The 18701-nt window shown below is 35.3% G+C and overlaps 2 protein-coding genes and 1 pseudogene across 4 annotated transcripts in view; 1 reads left to right on the top strand and 2 right to left on the bottom strand.

Moving 5' to 3' along the window:
* Positions 1–5264, bottom strand: part of prpf4 (pre-mRNA splicing tri-snRNP complex factor PRPF4) — a 7857-nt gene extending 2593 nt beyond the window's left edge. Inside the window, exons 1-8 of the mRNA XM_016557209.1 lie at positions 5093–5264; positions 4508–4704; positions 2522–2708; positions 2109–2196; positions 1934–2013; positions 1250–1343; positions 1059–1153; positions 58–116 (exon numbers count right to left, since the gene is read on the bottom strand). Of these exons, the coding sequence (XP_016412695.1) occupies positions 58–116; positions 1059–1153; positions 1250–1343; positions 1934–2013; positions 2109–2196; positions 2522–2708; positions 4508–4670 (766 nt within the window). The 5' untranslated portion in view covers positions 4671–4704; positions 5093–5264. The remainder of the gene's footprint in view (positions 1–57; positions 117–1058; positions 1154–1249; positions 1344–1933; positions 2014–2108; positions 2197–2521; positions 2709–4507; positions 4705–5092) is intronic.
* Positions 5265–5931: 667 nt separating this feature from the next.
* Positions 5932–10048, top strand: LOC107743800 (anaphase-promoting complex subunit CDC26-like). 3 transcript variants are annotated; one of them, XM_016557205.1, is made up of 3 exons: positions 5932–6006; positions 6474–6579; positions 8608–10048. In XM_016557205.1, exons 2-3 carry the CDS (start codon positions 6499–6501, stop codon positions 8791–8793), a joined length of 267 nt encoding a protein of 88 aa, XP_016412691.1. In that variant the 5' UTR covers positions 5932–6006; positions 6474–6498; the 3' UTR covers positions 8794–10048. The 3 variants fall into 3 exon arrangements, with proteins under 3 accessions (XP_016412691.1, XP_016412690.1, XP_016412692.1); XM_016557204.1 differs by having other exon boundaries at positions 5948–6006; positions 6478–6579; XM_016557206.1 differs by having other exon boundaries at positions 5951–6006; positions 6454–6579.
* Positions 9410–16535, bottom strand: LOC107743799 (high affinity copper uptake protein 1-like; annotated as a pseudogene).
* Positions 16536–18701: the final 2166 nt, after the last annotated feature.

The following is an 18701-nucleotide window of genomic DNA, read 5'->3' as shown; positions in this document are numbered from 1 at the left end:
AAAAAAAAAAAAACAACTTCAAGAATAAACATTACAGAACATATTTGTTATATTTACCTCTTAATGTGCGTATAAGTGTACAATCTGGGACTTTCCACAATTTACACAAGCCACTCCTACAACAAAGTAGTAATAGTAGTAGTTATTTATTTTAATTTCCATGTCAGCATCTAAGGCTATCTGCATGGCAAAAACTATGCTGGCTTAATACAAGAGTTACATAAACAAAATAAAAACCAAGCAAACACAAAAATACAGCAGTTAAAATTATAAGATTTTTTTTAATTAACATATGAAAAAAAAAAAATTCTAAAATCTTTTTCTGATACAATCTTACTAAAGTCCCTGAGTGAGCGCTCCTACAACAAAGTAATATTTTACACGTTTTTATACCAAATATAACAAGCCTTTTAAAACATGCTTCTTAATCCATGCTCAAACATTTTTAAATATTATTTAGAAATTATTTTTTTGTTTCCAAACATCTTTTTGGTAAATAATTTATTAATCCAGAGACCTTTTTGTTCAAACAAGTCCTACAACAGACATTAAGGCCAACAACCAGCCTGCAAATAATAAAAAAAAAAAAAACTTTTAAACTGTATCAGGAAAATCACTTCTATTTTACAGGCAAAATGGTCACTCCAAATATTTATTTTATTAGTTAATGTAAGTTTCATGACAAGCATAATATTACTTTTAAAAGCATCCTCACTTTGCAGGAAGTGCCTAGGTAAAGGTAGATTGTTCTAAGCATCTTGGAGAAGTAGCCACAGTTCTTCTATGTATTTCTGAGTTGCTTCTGTCTCGTCATGTAATTTAATTAAGGCTGTCTCAATTATAAAGTGCTCACGTGTGTGCGGGCCATACCTTCTGTTGTAGGACTCAATGTTCATACAGAAATCTCACTGGATTGTTACAATACTTGTGAAAGCTATGTTTGGAAATCTAAAATTGATGATTCCCACTGGCATACAAAGCATATATAAATAACCTTCTTAAGACGTATATAAAATAAATGAATAAATAACACAATTAAATATAAAAAAAAAACATACCATGATGCAGTCACAAGCAACTCAGAGTTGGGGCTAAACTGGCAGTGAGATATTGGACGGTCATCACCAATTTGGCTGCAGAAGTTATTCACATTCTAAATAGAAACAATAATAATTACGTACAGCATTAAAAGTGAAAGAAAATTACAACACATCATAAGCCTGTGTCTTTTTCCACTTTCTTGGCATACCCGTAGGGTCTTGTGAAGCTCTTGCTGTTTAACTGTTCTCGTAGACTCTGGAATCTCTTTTTGTGCCCTTGCAGCATCTAACCTTTCCACTGCTCTGGAGACCCAAACAAAAACACAAAACTAGCTTTTAAAATATACAATACATACATTTTTCTGCATTTTATATTTAGATTGTTAGATACAGGAAAATAATATCTGTCCTCTGTTTACCTGGGTAGGGAATACTTGGCTAACCAAATGCGCGCCTCTTTTAGAGATGAAGGTCCTTCATGGTACCATGTCTGCTGATACTGCACAGAACACATGCACAGACAATCACCTTCCATTGGTCATTCAAATCTATGACGGTCTACTGTAACTATAAGGATACAACAGGTGTTCTTACCTCATCTTGAGTCCGTTTTGCTTTTTCATCCTCTTTCTTTGATTTCTTCAAGGCATCAGGACCAACTACTGAAAGAATGTTCCTCAATCTGTGAGGGAAAAAGTCAGAAACCACTAAAACTGGAAATATATATATATATTTTTTTTTTTGTTTTCTTCTGTCATTTGAGATATGGTGTTCATGTATGTCAAACACAATGTGCAGAATACACCACCTTTCAATGGTTTGGTAAATTTTTTTTTTTTTAGAAATGAATACTTTTATTGAGCAAGGATAAATAATATCTGTCCTCTGTTTACCTGGGTAGGGAATACTTGGCTAACCAAATGCGCGCCTCTTTTAGAGATGAAGGTCCTTCATGGTACCATGTCTGCTGATACTGCACAGAACACATGCACAGACAATCACCTTCCATTGGTCATTCAAATCTATGACGGTCTACTGTAACTATAAGGATACAACAGGTGTTCTTACCTCATCTTGAGTCCGTTTTGCTTTTTCATCCTCTTTCTTTGATTTCTTCAAGGCATCAGGACCAACTACTGAAAGAATGTTCCTCAATCTGTGAGGGAAAAAGTCAGAAACCACTAAAACTGGAAACATATATATATATATTTTTTTGTTTTCTTCTGTCATTTGAGATATGGTGTTCATGTATGTCAAACACAATGTGCAGAATACACCACCTTTCAATGGTTTGGTAAATTTTTTTTTTTTTAGAAATGAATACTTTTATTGAGCAAGGATGAATTAAATTGATCAAAACTGAGTAATATTTATATATATTTATAATGCTGCAAAAAATGTATCAAGGTTTATACAAAAAATATTCTTGCCCAGAATATGCTGCAAAGCTTACCAATAGCCATAAAAATCTGGCCACCCACCTCTCTCGTCTCTCTGCAGGCCCCTCCCCAAACAGCGTGATTGGCTCGCCAAGAGCTCGGAGGCAGGCCTTGACCTCTACATCATCAGTAGAGACCGTGATTTGTCTCGCTCGCTTTCTACGCTCAAACTCTGCCAGCACTTCAGCTTGTCGCTCACTCACACGCTCCTCCATCTCCATCGACTCACCTGAGAGGAGGGAAATAAGAAACAAATAATATTGCTAAAGAGCAAACAAACATCATTTCCTGTCACAAACAGTCACAGATTAACCCTGTAAAAGCTGACATTTAAAAAAGAAAAATGATTTGCATGAGTTTTATGTTTTGTATCCTGTTTGGTACATCAGGTTTTTATGGCCTGTATAATATGATACAATGAAAACATGGAGCTAATGTTTTAGGAAGAAAAAACATTTTATTTATAGGCCCAAACTGAGCAAAAATATATAATTTGGTACAAAAGGTCACTCTATAACTCCCACTTATGTCTTAGTAAGATGATATTTAAGTTTTATGGGCTTAGTTTTATGATTAAGCTTTTATATAATTCAATGCAATACAATAATTGAGAAACGAAGAAATAAATGTTCCTCAAAAGCCCAATGTATCATATCTGACTCGGAGTAAGACTTACTAATACTAATACTTACTAATTAAGTATATTAGTAAATAAGCATCGCTTTTTATTTCTCCTCTTTCCTACTACTTGTTTCACTTCTGTTTCAGTTTTTATAACCATTTCTTACTATGTGTCAGTAAGTTGTTGTTTTTTAGCATGTAAGTTAGGCAGTGTTATTTTTTAGGATTACTGATAAACTACTGTCGTTTGATTTGTATTATTTGTATTTGTGATTTATTTTAATTTTAGTTACATTATGTCTGAATTTATTATGTCTGTATAGGTCTTTTATTAAGTTTTAGTTTTAAAACTGCACATTTTAGAGTGGCCTTTTATTGTGGCCAGCCTAAGGCACACCTGTGCAATAATCATGCTGTCTAATCAGCATCTTGATATGCCAGACCTGTGAGGTGGATGGATTATCTCGGCAAAAGAGAAGTGCTCACTAACACAGATTTAGACAGATTTGTGAACAATATTTGAGAGAAATAGGCCTTTTGTGTACGTAGAAAAAGTCTTAGATCTTTGAGTTCAGCTCATGAAAAATGGGGGCAAAAACAAAAGTGTTGCGTTTATAATTTTGGACAGTATATATGTATATGTGTGTGTGGTTGTACATACACATGTAGTTGTTTTTTTGGTGTTTGGCTTAGTGTTATGTTAGAATCGTTATTATACTCTTATACCTTTTGTTCTTTACTATTTTGAATTGTTTTTAGCTTTATTTTTGTTTTTCATTTAAATGTTAAGTTTTGAATTTTTTTTGTATGCATTTGTAATTTTTATTTAATTTCTTTATTTTTAAAATGTGTATAAGTAGTATTTATAAAGTTTTAGCTTTTAGTTTTGGATCTGTTTTTAGTTGTTTTAATACTACAATTGATTGCTTCTGTTATCCTCATTTGTAAGTCGCTTTGGATAAAAGCGTCTAATAAATGACTAAATAAATACAATTATTGTATTTGATTCTTACATTTTAATATGATTTTTCTAAAAACTAATACATTTCTTCAGTCCAGCAAGTGTTCATTTTGAAGTATCACTAACATTATAAAAGTTACTTTTGTTTAATTTATAAAAAAGGGGAACATTAAAAAAAAAAAAAAAAACACACTAAAAAGCCTTTTACTTGCTTGAAAGTATAAACTATTAAGCAAACAACAGAAGGCATATAGCAGATTGATTCTGTGTAATAGTATTTTCAGCACAGTTTTGATCATTTTGCTCATTTAGAGGCTTTAGAAATTCCAAAGAAATATGCTACAGTAGGCTTAGGGTTAAAACACTTAGACAAAATTTCAAGAATTTAGTGGTTTGTAGTTTGGGCTCTGATAATAACATTTCCTATCTTGAAATATCAAACTTACCACTGGAGATATTAATATGTCCAGCCTCAATGCCAGCTTTAACAGCATCTTTAGCAGCGGTAGATATTCCTTCACGGCTGAGACGCTGCTTCTCCTTTTCTTCAAGGCTTCCATAGAAGATCCTGGCCTTTTTCACAACTGGAGCTTCGTCTTCATCCGACATCTTTTCAACTATTTGTCCAACAACCACAGAGTATCTGATATGAAAAACAGGCATACTTTTAAACCACAGTATCTTATTTACAAATAATGTATGGACAGTTCTACGTCGTACCTTATTAGCCAACCTAACTTTTACTTTGGTTGATGATATATAAAATAACGCTATTAAAAACGTGATTGCTGGAAGACACAAACGACGGGCTCCTTAACTAACACAAGTACAGTGGTAGTACTGTAATATTCTATCAATTACATTGAAGCACCATTCTTTATGAATACAGCAATCACTCAGTATTATATTACTACCACATGATATATTACTGTATCGTTACTTTCTGCAGGGTGTTCAGAAACTAATTTGACCTGAACCAATAGAAGCTAATGAAAGATAAACACAACCAGCTCAACTAACTCTTCACTTACCCTTTATACTTTCACAAACGCACAAATAACTTCCTTTAAAAAAAAAAAAAAAGTTGTTTATATAAAATCTAATGTATAATATCTACGAACCATAGACACTAAAAAAAACAGTTACACACACGACCACACGACGCGGTCTACCCGGCGCACAGTATGTCGTCATATCCGCCTGTTCTTCTTCTTCTTCTTTTTGTTCAATGGCCGTTCACTCCTTAGGAGTATTACCGCCACCTACTGTATATCTTGCGCACCTATCCGCCTGTTTTACTCTCCAGCGGTTGAAATCATGTCAGACCGCAGTGGAAATACTGTCTTGGTCTACTCTAATCGGTGCTTTAACATTATCAATTTAATCCTTTTCTTATTACGCTGACGTGTGTTCTGTGGAGCAGAGGTTCTAAACCTCATTGGGTCCCCCATTGTCCACAACAATATTTGAAGTTTGGCCACATGATTCATAATATGAATTAAAATAAAAAAGTCTTGATTTTTCGATGTTTTGGCTTATTTTAATGCGTGTTTTGGTTTATCATTTTAAGTCAAATTGAGACCCCCTGGTTGTACCATATTACTTATATCATTATTAATTTATTCATTTCTCAGGGTGGGTTTATTTATTAAATTCATTCAAGTTTTTATTTATTTATTTATAATTCGACCAAAACGAATTATTAAATTAACTGTACTACTTTTACTGTGGCCTTTCATCTAAATATAAATAGAAAAATTATGAAATTATAAAACACAAAACACTTCAAACAAGTCAGCATTTTATTTCAGTTTAACTTTATTCTATCAGCGTGCTGCTGAATTACTGATTTCTGTCCTCTCTTCGATTTTCTATGCGCTTTAACTACATTTCCCATGATTCCCTTCCGAACTAACGTCCTATGGAGATAAAGCGTGTGACTGCGGTAAGTGGCGTGATGTCAAACAGTTATATATTTCAGTTTGATATTAATCTGTCATGTTGAATAAAATAAACGACAGTCTTCATAGATCATTAACGTTACCCTGCTATTTGTGACTGTTTAAGACTCGAGAGTTCAAAGCTAGTGAGCTAATTAGCATGTAGCTGCTAAACAATAACTTTACATTGCTGCAGCAGGACTTGATAAAACCGTCTTTAAATTGACGGTATATGCATTACTTAACGATGATAAACTTTAAATATTGATATACGTGTTATGTATACAGATGTCGGTATTGCAGTCATCAGCGCGACTGCTCTGATAGTAATAACCTCGAGACAAATGTGAACAAGGGTTCAGCATAATTAACGTGGGTTTATCCCACAGATGTATAATAAAACTGTATACATAGCTAAGTGGTTTAGCCACAATAAGTGACTCTCTTATCAGCTGTGTTAACGCGCTTCCAGGCAGCGAGAGGCCGGGGATGTGAAGATGCTGCGCAGGAAACCCACGCGCCTGGAGCTGAAGCTGGATGACACGGAGGAGTTTGAAAGTGTCAAGAAAGAGCTGGAGGTAAAGTCCAGATAATGCTCCAGTAAATTCACTTCTTCACAGGACTGGATGTTTAGGAGATGCTTTCTATACAAATTAGTTTTTGAACATTGAAACAACCAAGTGATAACACTTTAACTTTTTCACCCCTAAAAGGAGCTAATGAAAAAGTGATTTAACTTTAAATTCTTATTAGGAGACATCTAATAAATAGCCTCAAGCACTTTGTTTTATATAAAACTCTACCGTACGGTTGTGCTGTTAGTCAGTCCACGGTAAATCTCGATTTAAATTCAGAGAACTAGCCTATTTCATGAGTTATTTTCCAATAATAAACATTTCTTTAACTTTATTAGTATCTTGGATACATTTCATAACCTTCAGGGTCCACAAAGATAAAAAAATATATATTTAAGCATCTGTATAATATATATAGCCGTATGGCAATATATATGCTATATGATGTCCTTTACAGACATAGCCGTACGGTCACGCATGATTTTGGATAATTGTGGTAAATAAACTTTTTTGCATTTCTCTTTTATTTAGCTATATTTCTGTTCTTTACCCTCTACTTCCTTGATTTCTTGTTTGACCCTATTTTCTGATGACTGATCAGCACTGTTCTCCCTTCTGTGTAACTGACTGAAGTTTGTAAACTGCTGCTGTCACTTGAAAACTGGAAACCCCCCCTCCAAACTACTGTTTAAAATAACGTACTAGAATAAGCTGGTTTATCCATATTTTTTCCTACGCCCCATGACGCTCTGTGTGAATGATGAGAGGAGCTTTTATTAAACTGTAAACAATCAGCATTAAGCGTTTTCAGAAACTGGGTTCAATGAGGTGACATCATTCTGTTCACCCTTCAACCACTGAAAGGAAATTTAAACCTGGAACGAGACGTCAGGATTTGGGGAGAGACATGAGTGCTTCTTAGTGCATTCCAGTGAATTATTCATGAATGAATTATTCAATTATTATATACATCGCAAATGAAATCGGAAAAGCAGACCACAAATGCACCGTATATGTTGATGAAAATAATCATGGGTGAAAAAAATGCAGCAAATTGAAAAGAGCTCATTAAACCTGTCATATTAAAAAATATCAAGTGTAAGTTAATCTCCTGCCATCTGAAAATAGAACGTGAAGGAACATTTACAGCTCATTCAGACGGATAAGGATTATTTGTAGAGAAACTGTGATTTGAAATGATTTCTTTCAGTCTTTTTAAGTGGAACTTCCTCAAACCAGAAGTGCCTCTCATGATTTAAAATGCAGTAGGTTAGTTAGGAAAAAGATGGATTCTGCATAGGACATAGTATTTAAATTGTGTTTATGTTGTGATCACATGACCAGCCAAAAACTACTAATTTCAGCTGTATGCGATGCAATGCATAAAAAGACAGTATAAGTCATTATAATCCGGGGCATAGAGGAGAAACAATAATGTACAGTATGTGGAAAATAATGTTTTTTTTAACCTTAAACCACATAAACGCATTTCATTACACCAAATAATGTTCTTTTTAGCAGCATCATATGACGCCTTTAACCCATTCAAATACACACACACCGTGAACACACACCCGAAGTAGTGGGCAGCCATTTTTTCTGCGGCGCCCCGGGGAGCAATTGGTGATTTGGTGCCTTGCTCAAGGTTATTGAAGGTGGAAGAGCGCTGTACATTCACTCCCTCACCTACAATTCCTCCTGGTACTGAGACTCATGGGTAGCAAAATACCTGTCAAATTATACAATGGCATCCAGTTTCCATCTTGCGTACATTGAGGTTCTGCCAGCATGGTCAAGCAGGCCAAACACCTAAACCAGTTAGAAGTAGCTAACAGTAATGATACAATGTAAAAAATGCCATATGTGAAACTCTGAAATAGCATCTGGTTTGAGCAGAAAAAGACAATTTGTCTATAGCATATTTAAGCAATTTTGTGTGCTAAGATCTACAACATACACTTAAAGATAGTTTTGTGTAAGTAAAGATTGATCTTGTTTTAATCTCCACGGTTCTTACCCATGTCTGTCCAGAGTCGAAAGAAACAGAGGGATGAGGTGGATGTAGTTGGTGCCGCCACATCCAGCGAGATGAGCGACGCATCAGGTGGCGGCACGGACGGGAAGACCAGGGAGCAGATGATCCACGAGCGAATCGGTTACAAACCCCACCCAAAGCCTAACACGTTACCGTCACTTTTTGGGAACCTTCAGTTTTGACCATTTGCAAGGTCTTGAGAATCTGCATCACACACAGACATGTATTATGATTTGATAATGCCTGACCTGAAATAGACTGAAAGCATTCTGGGTTTGGTTAACTGTGTGTTTGTGATAACTGATTACAAAGGACTATTTTTCTACTTGAGTAATTACAGTCTTGTCCGTTGGATGTGGAAAATTGTATGTTTTCGCTTTACTGAAAATACAACAAGAACAAGACGAGGAGAAACATTTCATAGGTGAGCCGATCATCAAAACGGGTTGGTTTATAAATGAGGTGGTCAAGAAGAATATCTTTGAAATCATACAATATTTATTCATCATTTTCTTTATGATTACAGTACATTACTCTACAGACTTGACTGAACTGTAAACAGACTTAAGAAATCTTAACACTGCCACAGCACTGGAAATGAGGTTCAGTCTACAATTTTAGTTTTTCCCCACTCAAGACAATGCGAACTTTGTTTTTGAAACAAAATCTGCGTTTTGAGTAACCCCTGTGATGGAGAACAGAACCTCATATCTACAATTCTACAAAAACGATGTGAATATTTTCTTTTAGAATAGTTTTTCTGCTTAAAACAAAAAAAAGAAAATTACAGGAAAAAAATTATAAAGGAACAAAAAAAAAACTTTTAAACAGGCTTTCTTCTAAAACCCACATGCTTACTGGTTCAAAATATATGTGGTTTTGCGATTTTCTCAGTAAGAAAGCTTTGTGTTTACGAGCAATTGAGACACTCTTTGGGCACTTTTATTGGGTCCTGTATGTAAAAGGCACACTCCTTTCAATTAAGGAGAATAACTATCATCAATTTCCACATAAAATTCACATTCCGAGACCCAGTAACTATCAGAGCGATGAACTTAATGTTTTTAATAGCTCATGATTTGCTCGACATCACAAATGTGCCACAATTTTTCATTTAAAAATGTCATAACGTAAAAGGATCCACATAAAGATTGCCAGAAAACATTGATAACAAGTACAATTGAGTGTTACAAATATAAATTATAAAACGAAATCGGTGACACTGGCATCAGATATAATTGACTTTCCACTAATCTCCCCGTATTTACTTAAAAGCACTCCAAAGGGAGCAAAGTTCGACTTCAAACTCAAGAGTCCCAAAACCTCTCTTTCTTGTGCAAACATCATTCAGTCCAGTGTTTATATCTAAACAATGGTCACTGATTATTAACGGTGGTTTCAGCGATTTGAAACACTTGGCCATAACAACCTCAAAAGTAAAAAAATCACCCTCCCACCACTAGTGCTTGTATATTGGGTCCACCAGATCCAGTTTGGCTTTTAGAGTCAACGCTCGCCCTCTTGGGTGTATGTGTGTGTGTTCCCTCATTTAAGGCAAAGGGTTTAGTAAGGCTCTTTCGCACCCAGAGGCACCTTCATAAACATAAGAATCCGTGAGATGTTACAAATAATGTCAGTTGTGACCGTCAGTACTATGGAGGTAGACTGATAGGCTGTGCACACTTATGCTATTATTAGGATGGTGATGATAAGACGGTTGTTGGGATATGAAATATGGGGCTAATTTATAAAAAACGAATCAAATTCGAGCTTTAAAACGAATAGAGCCACTTGGCTGATATTTACCAAGATTAAAGAAATCATATAGTGCTCTACACATATAGAGTTGCGGTGCATGTTGGGATTGTGAAGTGGGTGTTTTTTTTGAGGTTATACACAAGAGAGGTTAATGACAGTGTTCTGTAATATCCACCACTACTGCCTTCTTCCAGCTGAACAGGAAGTAGCCAAAGCCGGCGCCCGCTGCCACAGCGATGCACAGGTAGCCGTTGTACGTCATGAACACCAGCATGAGGAAGTAACTGACCACCACTTGGACGATGTGAAGAAACGTCTGGAACAAGTGCGCGAGACTCAGCATTCGCTGGCTGGAGGAGAGAACAGAAGCAGGGGTTTAGCTTAGTACAGGATTATAAATGGCAGGTCATCAGTGTGAAGACACAACCTGGGGAATGCATGTTTACCTCTCGGGGGTCACTCGTGTGGCAGTGACTGCATACAGGAGATGATCAGATCAGTGTAAACAGGCTTAATGTTGATTTATGTTTGCCTGTTTTTCACGGAGCTCATTTAAAAAGCGGTGATGAAAGAAAATGTTTTCAATCAGAGCTAGAGGTTTGCAAACCCAGGGGTTTTCAAACAGAGAGGAGCAATGTGGTGCTTCAAAAAGAAAAAAACTGAAGAAAAAAATACTGGATACTATATGAATAAATTGATACATCTAATTTTTATACATCTAATAATAGAGATAATATCAGAATCATTTCATTTGACTTTAGTACTAATATATAAACAATATAAAGGCCAATTATTAAATTTAGCAAACAACATTTCTTTATATTACCATGCTTATTTTTATGTACTTAAAAAAAAAAAAAAAAAAAACCTTAATCATGACATAAGTCCAAATTATGACATAATTATGAGATAAAGAGACAAGTCAGAATTTATGAGATAAAAGTCCATAATGACATTAAAGTAATTTTTTTGTAAGTTTATATTATAATTATGACTTTTTTCGACTTTAATGTTGACTTTCTCTCTTGATCTCATTATGAATTTTTATTTTATAACTTAATAGGTCAATTTTGACTTTATTTTATAATTATGACTTGGTATGTCATACCTCTGACTTTTTTTAATCTGATAATTTTGATTTCTTTTATCATTAACTTATGCCATAATTGTGTCTTATCAAAGCATGATTTTTTTTCTTATGTGGCAGAAATGGGCTTCCATAAATATGACTCCAGTTCTCGTTTTAAATTTGGACAGTAACGGTTGGGTGGGGCTAATTGTCACATTTATGGACCAATTTCAGTCTTTATAACTTTAAGGTCAACATGCAATTGCTTTCACAACCCATTTGACTTTTATTTTGTCACGTAGTTCACGTGAAACATGTGGAGTGCAAAGTGGCCATTCCATATCATAAGTTATAACAGAGAACTGAATAGCACACACGGCCTGACAAGTGCTGAAAGGAAAAGTTCCTTCAAGCTGATGATTACAAAAACATTCTCGTGTACTGATGAATCATTCACAAGAAGACCACGAAGTTTCACCAAGAAAACAGGGTCATTTTGATTTTTTTTGCATTGCATCCTGAAAACACGAGTACTCCATTCACTGACCCGACTGTTTTATGTGTCTCCATGAGCACGGTGCCATCAGCTCCTGGGACAGGCATGGAGTTGTAACGCACGTTCACCTGATTCCTTCTCAATAGGAACTCACGGCCGATCTTCAGACCCTCGTAGAACACAGCCAGCAAGAACACACCAATGCACGCACCTACCATTTCTAGAGACGAGGATGAAGAAAGGTTAAAACCCAGGAAACCTCACATTGTCACCTGCTTTATCTTATTACCCCAGTGTACCGGGACTTCCTGGTAGCAAAAAAATTCTGCTTTGTTCTCATAATTCAGATGCATCAGCTTATCAAAACTAGAACAATCTAGTAAAACCTGTGCAACCAGTACACTTGCCCTTAAATGGATCTTATGACATTATTCACAAGAACGCCACTGTTTTACGTGTAATAAAAGAACAACCAGTGACATGTTTTGTTCAATATCGAATTTCAGGTCCCCTGTAAAGTTAGGTTCACACTGAAAGTGATTCACTGGAGGAAGGCAATGTTGCTTTACACTCGCATTGGCAGTCAGTGCATCAAGTCAATGCTCATTTGCATGAAAGGTTGCCTTGAAATGAATTTAATATGACTGGATAATGTTATTGTTTCGTCACCACAAATTGCTGCCAGTGTGAATGACTTTGAAGTGGATAATTCACTCAAAAAAAAAAATAATAATAATAATAATAATGTCATCGTGTCGTTCTAAACCTGTATGACATTTGAAAAACACACACAAAAAAAATAGATAATTTAAATGTTGGGAACTGAATATTGGAGGTCACTGACTTGCAATGTATGGACACAAAAATATCTTTCATATGTTATTTTTGATATATTAAAAAATAAATCTCAAAATATCTTTTATGTTCCACAGAAGAAAGTAATTCATACAGGTTTGGAAGGACATGAGGGTGAGTAAAGAAGAGAGAGTGTTCATTTTTTGGTTAACTATTCCTTTAAAAGCTGCTCCTATTAGTAGGGTTCTATGATTCCTGTGTTGCAGAAAATGAGGACAGAATTGCAGAATCCAGTCATAAACAAGAAATTTACAGTATAAGGTATAATGTCACTGAATTTGACAAAATTTGGATAAATAATAATAAAAAAAAACAGTGGTACACTAAATCAAATCCTGATATGGACTAGTGTTTGTAAAGACATTTATTATTACATTTACATATGATAGAAATATATCACTTTTTGTACAATACAATGTACTTCACAAAGTAATAATAAAAATAATAATAGTATTGTTTATTAAAGCTGCAGTCTGTAACTTTTTTGTGTTCAAAATTTATATAATAAGCGAGTACCCCATGAATCCATTTTCCAAACCGTGTTTTTGGCTTGTCCTGAATCACTAGGGTACACCTATAATAAGTGTTTATATTCGGACTATTTTAGACTGGTTCGGGTAGGTACCGCTGCGGAGTAGCCCAGTACCTGTGTGATTCGTCATAGACATAAACAGAGAGAAGTAGCTCCGGCTACAATGTCCTTCCGCACGACGCACGCAGTTCTGTTTAATAACCACTAGAGCGCCAAAAGTTACGGACTGCAGCTATAAATAGGAATATAATTTTTTTTTTTATTTAAACTTTAAATGGTAAACCTCTCGTGCAGCACTTTGTTTGCTTTTCATATGATCTTAAAAACATAAATTTGTTAAAGTATTATGCATTCATTTGATTACCACCGTCTGTTGATAATACATTTGTAGTAAATCATAAAACAAAGAATCCAGAAAAAATAAAACAGAAAACACAGAATCTGGCGAGCAGAATGGAATCAGAGAAGAAAATCAATCAGATTTCATAGGGCCCCATGTTAGTTTAAAAACAGCCCTTGCAAAATTTCACCAATTTAGAAAAACCTTACCTCCTGGCGTGTTGATGACCAGCCCAGCGAATAGCAGCTCCACATTTTTGTAGCCAAAGTAGAAGGTCATTTGCTGAAAGAATAAATGAATCAATGTGTTCAACCTATGTTTTCCCATAATGAATAACACAATTCTGATAATATGTTAATGAAGCAGTAGTCTTACTTCCACTGAACAACAACTTTAAATGAACAGATAACATGATCACGTCTTTGTTTAATGCGAAGATGGATTTTTATCAAGTGAACTGTCTAAATACTGACACACAGGCTTAATGAACTCCTGGTGGTCTCACCATCATCATCATCATGTGATCCCCGTGGCCTGTGTCGGGGGACGTCATATGGTCCCCATGATGGTCCGAGACAGCTGACTGCATGGTTGGGTTCATATGGTGACTGTGTGGATTTGACATCTTTATCTTACTTCACAGAGGTGCTGGGAGAGATCAGAGTACAAACATTCAAGTTATGCATTTGACAGCTCTCTAGAATAATAAAGGAACAGTTCTTCAGTATAGTGAATACTATTCTGCTAAATGAAAGGAGCAGAACATACTATAGCTGAACGTTTCAAGTGTTTCTGGATCTTGAAAGTAGCTTTTTAGCTATGGGAGTTTGATACTATGCAGGTGCCATACAAGGATAATCTGTAAGATCCTGATCTGCAGGTTAAAAGCAGCAGCCAGAAATAGCCTACAGCAGCCCCAAAGAGTATTTGGAGACTTGTAAATATCGGAATATCATTGCATTATAAGTTGTATCTGCTAACAAAGTGAAAACAAATGCCTTTTTCTCAGAAATAACTACAATCTTCTGAGCAATGACTTTTAATCAACTGGTGTAGCAGTGAATTTTAGTGGATATATTAAAGGGTTAATTTACCCCCCCAATTTTTAAAAAAATCTGTCACCATTTACTCATTCTCATGTTTTTCAAACCTGAAATTCATCTTCGAAACCCAAAGATATTTTTAATGAAACCTGAGAGCTTTCCCTACCTCCACTGAAAGTCCATTCCACCAAAACGTTGACATTTCAAAAAGTTCATAACGACATCTTAACATTATGAATTAAAAGTGGTTTAATCCAAGTCCATGTCTGAAGAGTCATGGTCATTTTACACAAGGGACGGAAGTCTTTATGTTTAGGTTTCATAAATCTCTCAAGTTTCAATACAAAATTTTTTTTTAAATAATTTGTATTTTCGAAGATGAACAAACGTTTAATAGGTTTGGAATGACATAATAGTGAGTAAATGGGTGAACTAACCCTTTAAAAGTCAGTTCTCTAGCAGAGTAACCACCGGTGTAGTTCATCTCATTAACTATCAATCATGAGAGTGTCATAATATGTTGTTTTCTGGAAAGTATGCATTCACATGAATTTTTTTTTTTTTTGTAATATAAAGCATTTTAATAACAATATTTTATTTGTGCTTACATTTGAGTAGAATAAAAATGTCACTTGATTTGATATTTTGTATTTATTTAAGTAACCAGATACTTCTCAAGGTCTCCGAGTATTAAATGAAGCCACTGGTTATTTTCAGTTCAAATTCTGACAAAGCAAAAACAGACACAAGAGACCTTCACTAATCGAATGCTCCGACAACCCCAGGCTATTCACCTCGACAACATCGTCCAGATAATCAAATAGTTCCCTCTATAAAACAATTACTTTCCCCATCAAGCAGCACACATGCTTTTCTAAAGGTCTGGGACAGCCTCGGGGATAAAACACACTTCAGAGATGACTGTATGTGACACACACCAGACTAATGAATGTGATTATCTTTACTATCTGTACTAACCAGTAGTCAGCATTTTGTTGTTTGACTAAGCAGCAGACGCTTGGCTACTGTTTTACAAGCGTGGAGTGAAATTTTTCTCATAATTAGCTCAGATTCAGGTCAACTGAGGAACAGTGAAAGAAGGGGAAAATCAAGTCAGAAAGTACACTCAGAAAATAAATGTCTGCTTGTATCCTGTCTTCATACACAGTCCAGACAATGTGCACTGTTGTCGAGAAGTAAAGCGCATCATGTGACCGCTCTCTTATAACTTACGCGTCTGCACACACTAGTTAAAAGTTATACGTTTTTATGTACAAAAACAATATAATCTTCAGATTCCTAGTTAAATGGTCACAAAAAGTTTTTTTGGACATGTATCTCGGTATTCTTTAAAGTACCATGTAAATACTATAATATATTATCCAGTAATTATTTAGTACCAAGGCATTAACACTTGAGATACCATGGCTGGCTTATAAACATGACTAAATGTTTGTTAAATGTTGCATTCACTTGTTTCTGCCATTAAACAATCTGATAAAAACAAATCTGACTGTCGAACACAATACAAAAAAAAATGTAATCCAATGAAGAATTTCCCCAGAAACAACTCACCCAAGCAAAATCTGTCACCTCTCTCAGTTGGCTTCCTTGGTTTCTTAAGGGAGTTTTTTTTTTCTGTTTGGCACTACAAAAATGTACAAGTATTTCCTGTCAGGCTTTTCTTCTCACAGTATCTTTTGGCAAACAGGTGCAGATAGCGAGTAATGTGCAGCACGGTAGCGATAGTGTTCAGGAACAGCGTTAGGAATATAGTGTGAGGCTCGTCGTACTGCACTGACTTCTCTTGTGACCTCTCATCTGCTTTTCATTTCCCTCTTCTGCCATTAATCCAATCACAAGGTTTTAGCCACACCCACAAAACCCTGAAAATACCTCCTCTCTTCATCCACTCACTATATAGCTCCAGTCAAAAGTTTGGACAAACTGCTAATTCTGTATTGTTACTACTTCCCACCTTTTAGAACAATAGCCATGAAATTATAATTTTAATAACACAAATGGAAGTAAGGTAATTATGTAGTATGGAAGCCCCTTTCTGCCACTGAATGAAAAATAAAAAAAGATAATTGTGACTTTTTTCTTGCAATTGCGAGTTCTCACAATTTTTTTCTCAGACTTGAGTAATATAAGCTTGCAAGAAAAAAAGTTTTGTGAGAATTGTAAGGTAAAAAAAAAATCTCAATTACCTTTTTTATTTTTCATTCAGTGGCACAAACAGGCTTCCATACCACAATCTAAATTACAAACAGAAAAAAGTCAGAAAAAGTCAGAACTGTTTTTCTCAGAATTGCGAGACAGCACTTTATAACATGCAATTTTGAGATATAAACTCGCAACTGTATGAAAATAGTCTTTATAACACAGAAAGTAGTCAGAATTGCAAGATATAAACTCGCAATTGCGATAAAAAAAAGTCACAAAGAATTGTGAGATAATTAATTACCTTGTTTTCTTTTTTATTCAGTGGCGGAAACAGGCTTCTATAACATAGTGCCCATTAAAAATGTAAAGTCAAAACTATCTTGCATTTTATCTTCCTCAAAGTAACCACCCTTTGACTAGATTCTAGGGCTGAACGATTTTGGAAAATAATCTAATTGCGATTTTTTTTTACCAATATTGCGATTGCGATTTAATATGCAATTATTTTTTTTAAAGCTCTTTATGTTCTGTATTATTCAACAAAGACAAGCTATAAATCATTGTATAGTATGACCAACACACTATTAGATAGATTAAACATAAATGTTCTTTTCTGTAGGCCAGGCCTATATGTTACGATGAAATTAGGTGATGCATGAATTGATATGAATGACATTTTTAACAACTACAATCACAGTAAATTGACTGATTTGTTGAACTTCTAACCTTGTGAGCATGTAATAATTAGGACAACATAAAGCACTGACAAATAAGCCTGATGTAAACATGAATATGAAAGTCAGTAACAAATCACACAAACGAAAGCAGATTGCAGAAATATAAAAACAAATCTGTTGCTTCACACTACTTTAGGTAATTCACAGTCACTGTAAAAAACATATGTAAACATGTGCACTGCACTTTTTAAACACTGTCTGTTAACTTTAGACCAGTGGTTCTCAAACATTTTTGGTTGCGCCCCCCTCAGACTACCAAATAATTTCACTAAACATTATGAAAAATTAATGTTTTTTTAATTTAAAAAACCTACAGGGAAAAAAAACACCTGCATCACTTGAAACATTGAAAAATAGCATAGAGAGAATAACATTATTATTATTATTATTCTCTCTCTGTTATTTATTTATTTTTTGTGGGTTTCATGCTGTCCGCTAAGGCATACACACACAGGCTTTCCTCCTCACCAACGACATTAAACACCGTGTCTACACCGGACGCGAGCGGCAAAATACAGTAGAAACCATTATAACCAGTGACACTGTGTACACTGGATATCGCGATATTATCGCAAATGCAATTAATCGTTCAGCCCTACTAGATTCTAATTAACAGACTAGTTTTATTGAGAAAACAAAGTTTAGAGCATTAAAATGTTTACCAATATAACTGATTGAAATGCTAATTATCAGAAAACCGAATGTTTCGCAAGTGTAGACAATCTTATCGCATTTAAAGGCCGGGACACACCAAGCCAACTTCAAAGAAGTAGCGGCGATGAAAGCTGACGGTGTTGTCGCCTCGCGTCGGACCAAAAAGCTGCGCTCGAACACACCGCACAGACTACAGCCGACGGCAAACTAATGCCGAGTTCACACTGCACGATTTTCAAACTCGTCGGATCGCCGTTGTTTTCACACTGCGTGACTATCTGGGATAGCAGTCAGTTGCTGCTGTGTTCACATTGCACGATGGATCGGCGACAGGTGTTTCACACTGCATGACTTCACAATAGGAAGAATCGCCGACAGCTCTGTCTGGTCCGCAAACTACGTTTCACGACAAAACACCCGAGAAATGATAAGTAAATAAC

This window comes from Sinocyclocheilus rhinocerous, unplaced genomic scaffold (genome assembly GCF_001515625.1).
Source record: "Sinocyclocheilus rhinocerous isolate Xijiao unplaced genomic scaffold, SAMN03320098_v1.1 scaffold2272, whole genome shotgun sequence".
NCBI classification, from domain to species: domain Eukaryota; kingdom Metazoa; phylum Chordata; class Actinopteri; order Cypriniformes; family Cyprinidae; genus Sinocyclocheilus; species Sinocyclocheilus rhinocerous.
Note: the sequence above shows the minus strand (reverse complement) of the source record. Positions and strands in the feature narration are given on the sequence as shown.

Excerpts from the sequence above, each read along its gene's own strand:
- LOC107743800 (XM_016557204.1), top strand. The coding sequence starts at position 5,983 with ATGGAGATAAAGCGTGTGACTGCG. Across the intron at positions 6,007-6,477 it reads AGATAAAGCGTGTGACTGCG|CGAGAGGCCGGGGATGTGAA; the intron begins GTAAGTGGCGTG and ends GCTTCCAGGCAG. Across the intron at positions 6,580-8,607 it reads GTGTCAAGAAAGAGCTGGAG|AGTCGAAAGAAACAGAGGGA; the intron begins GTAAAGTCCAGA and ends ATGTCTGTCCAG.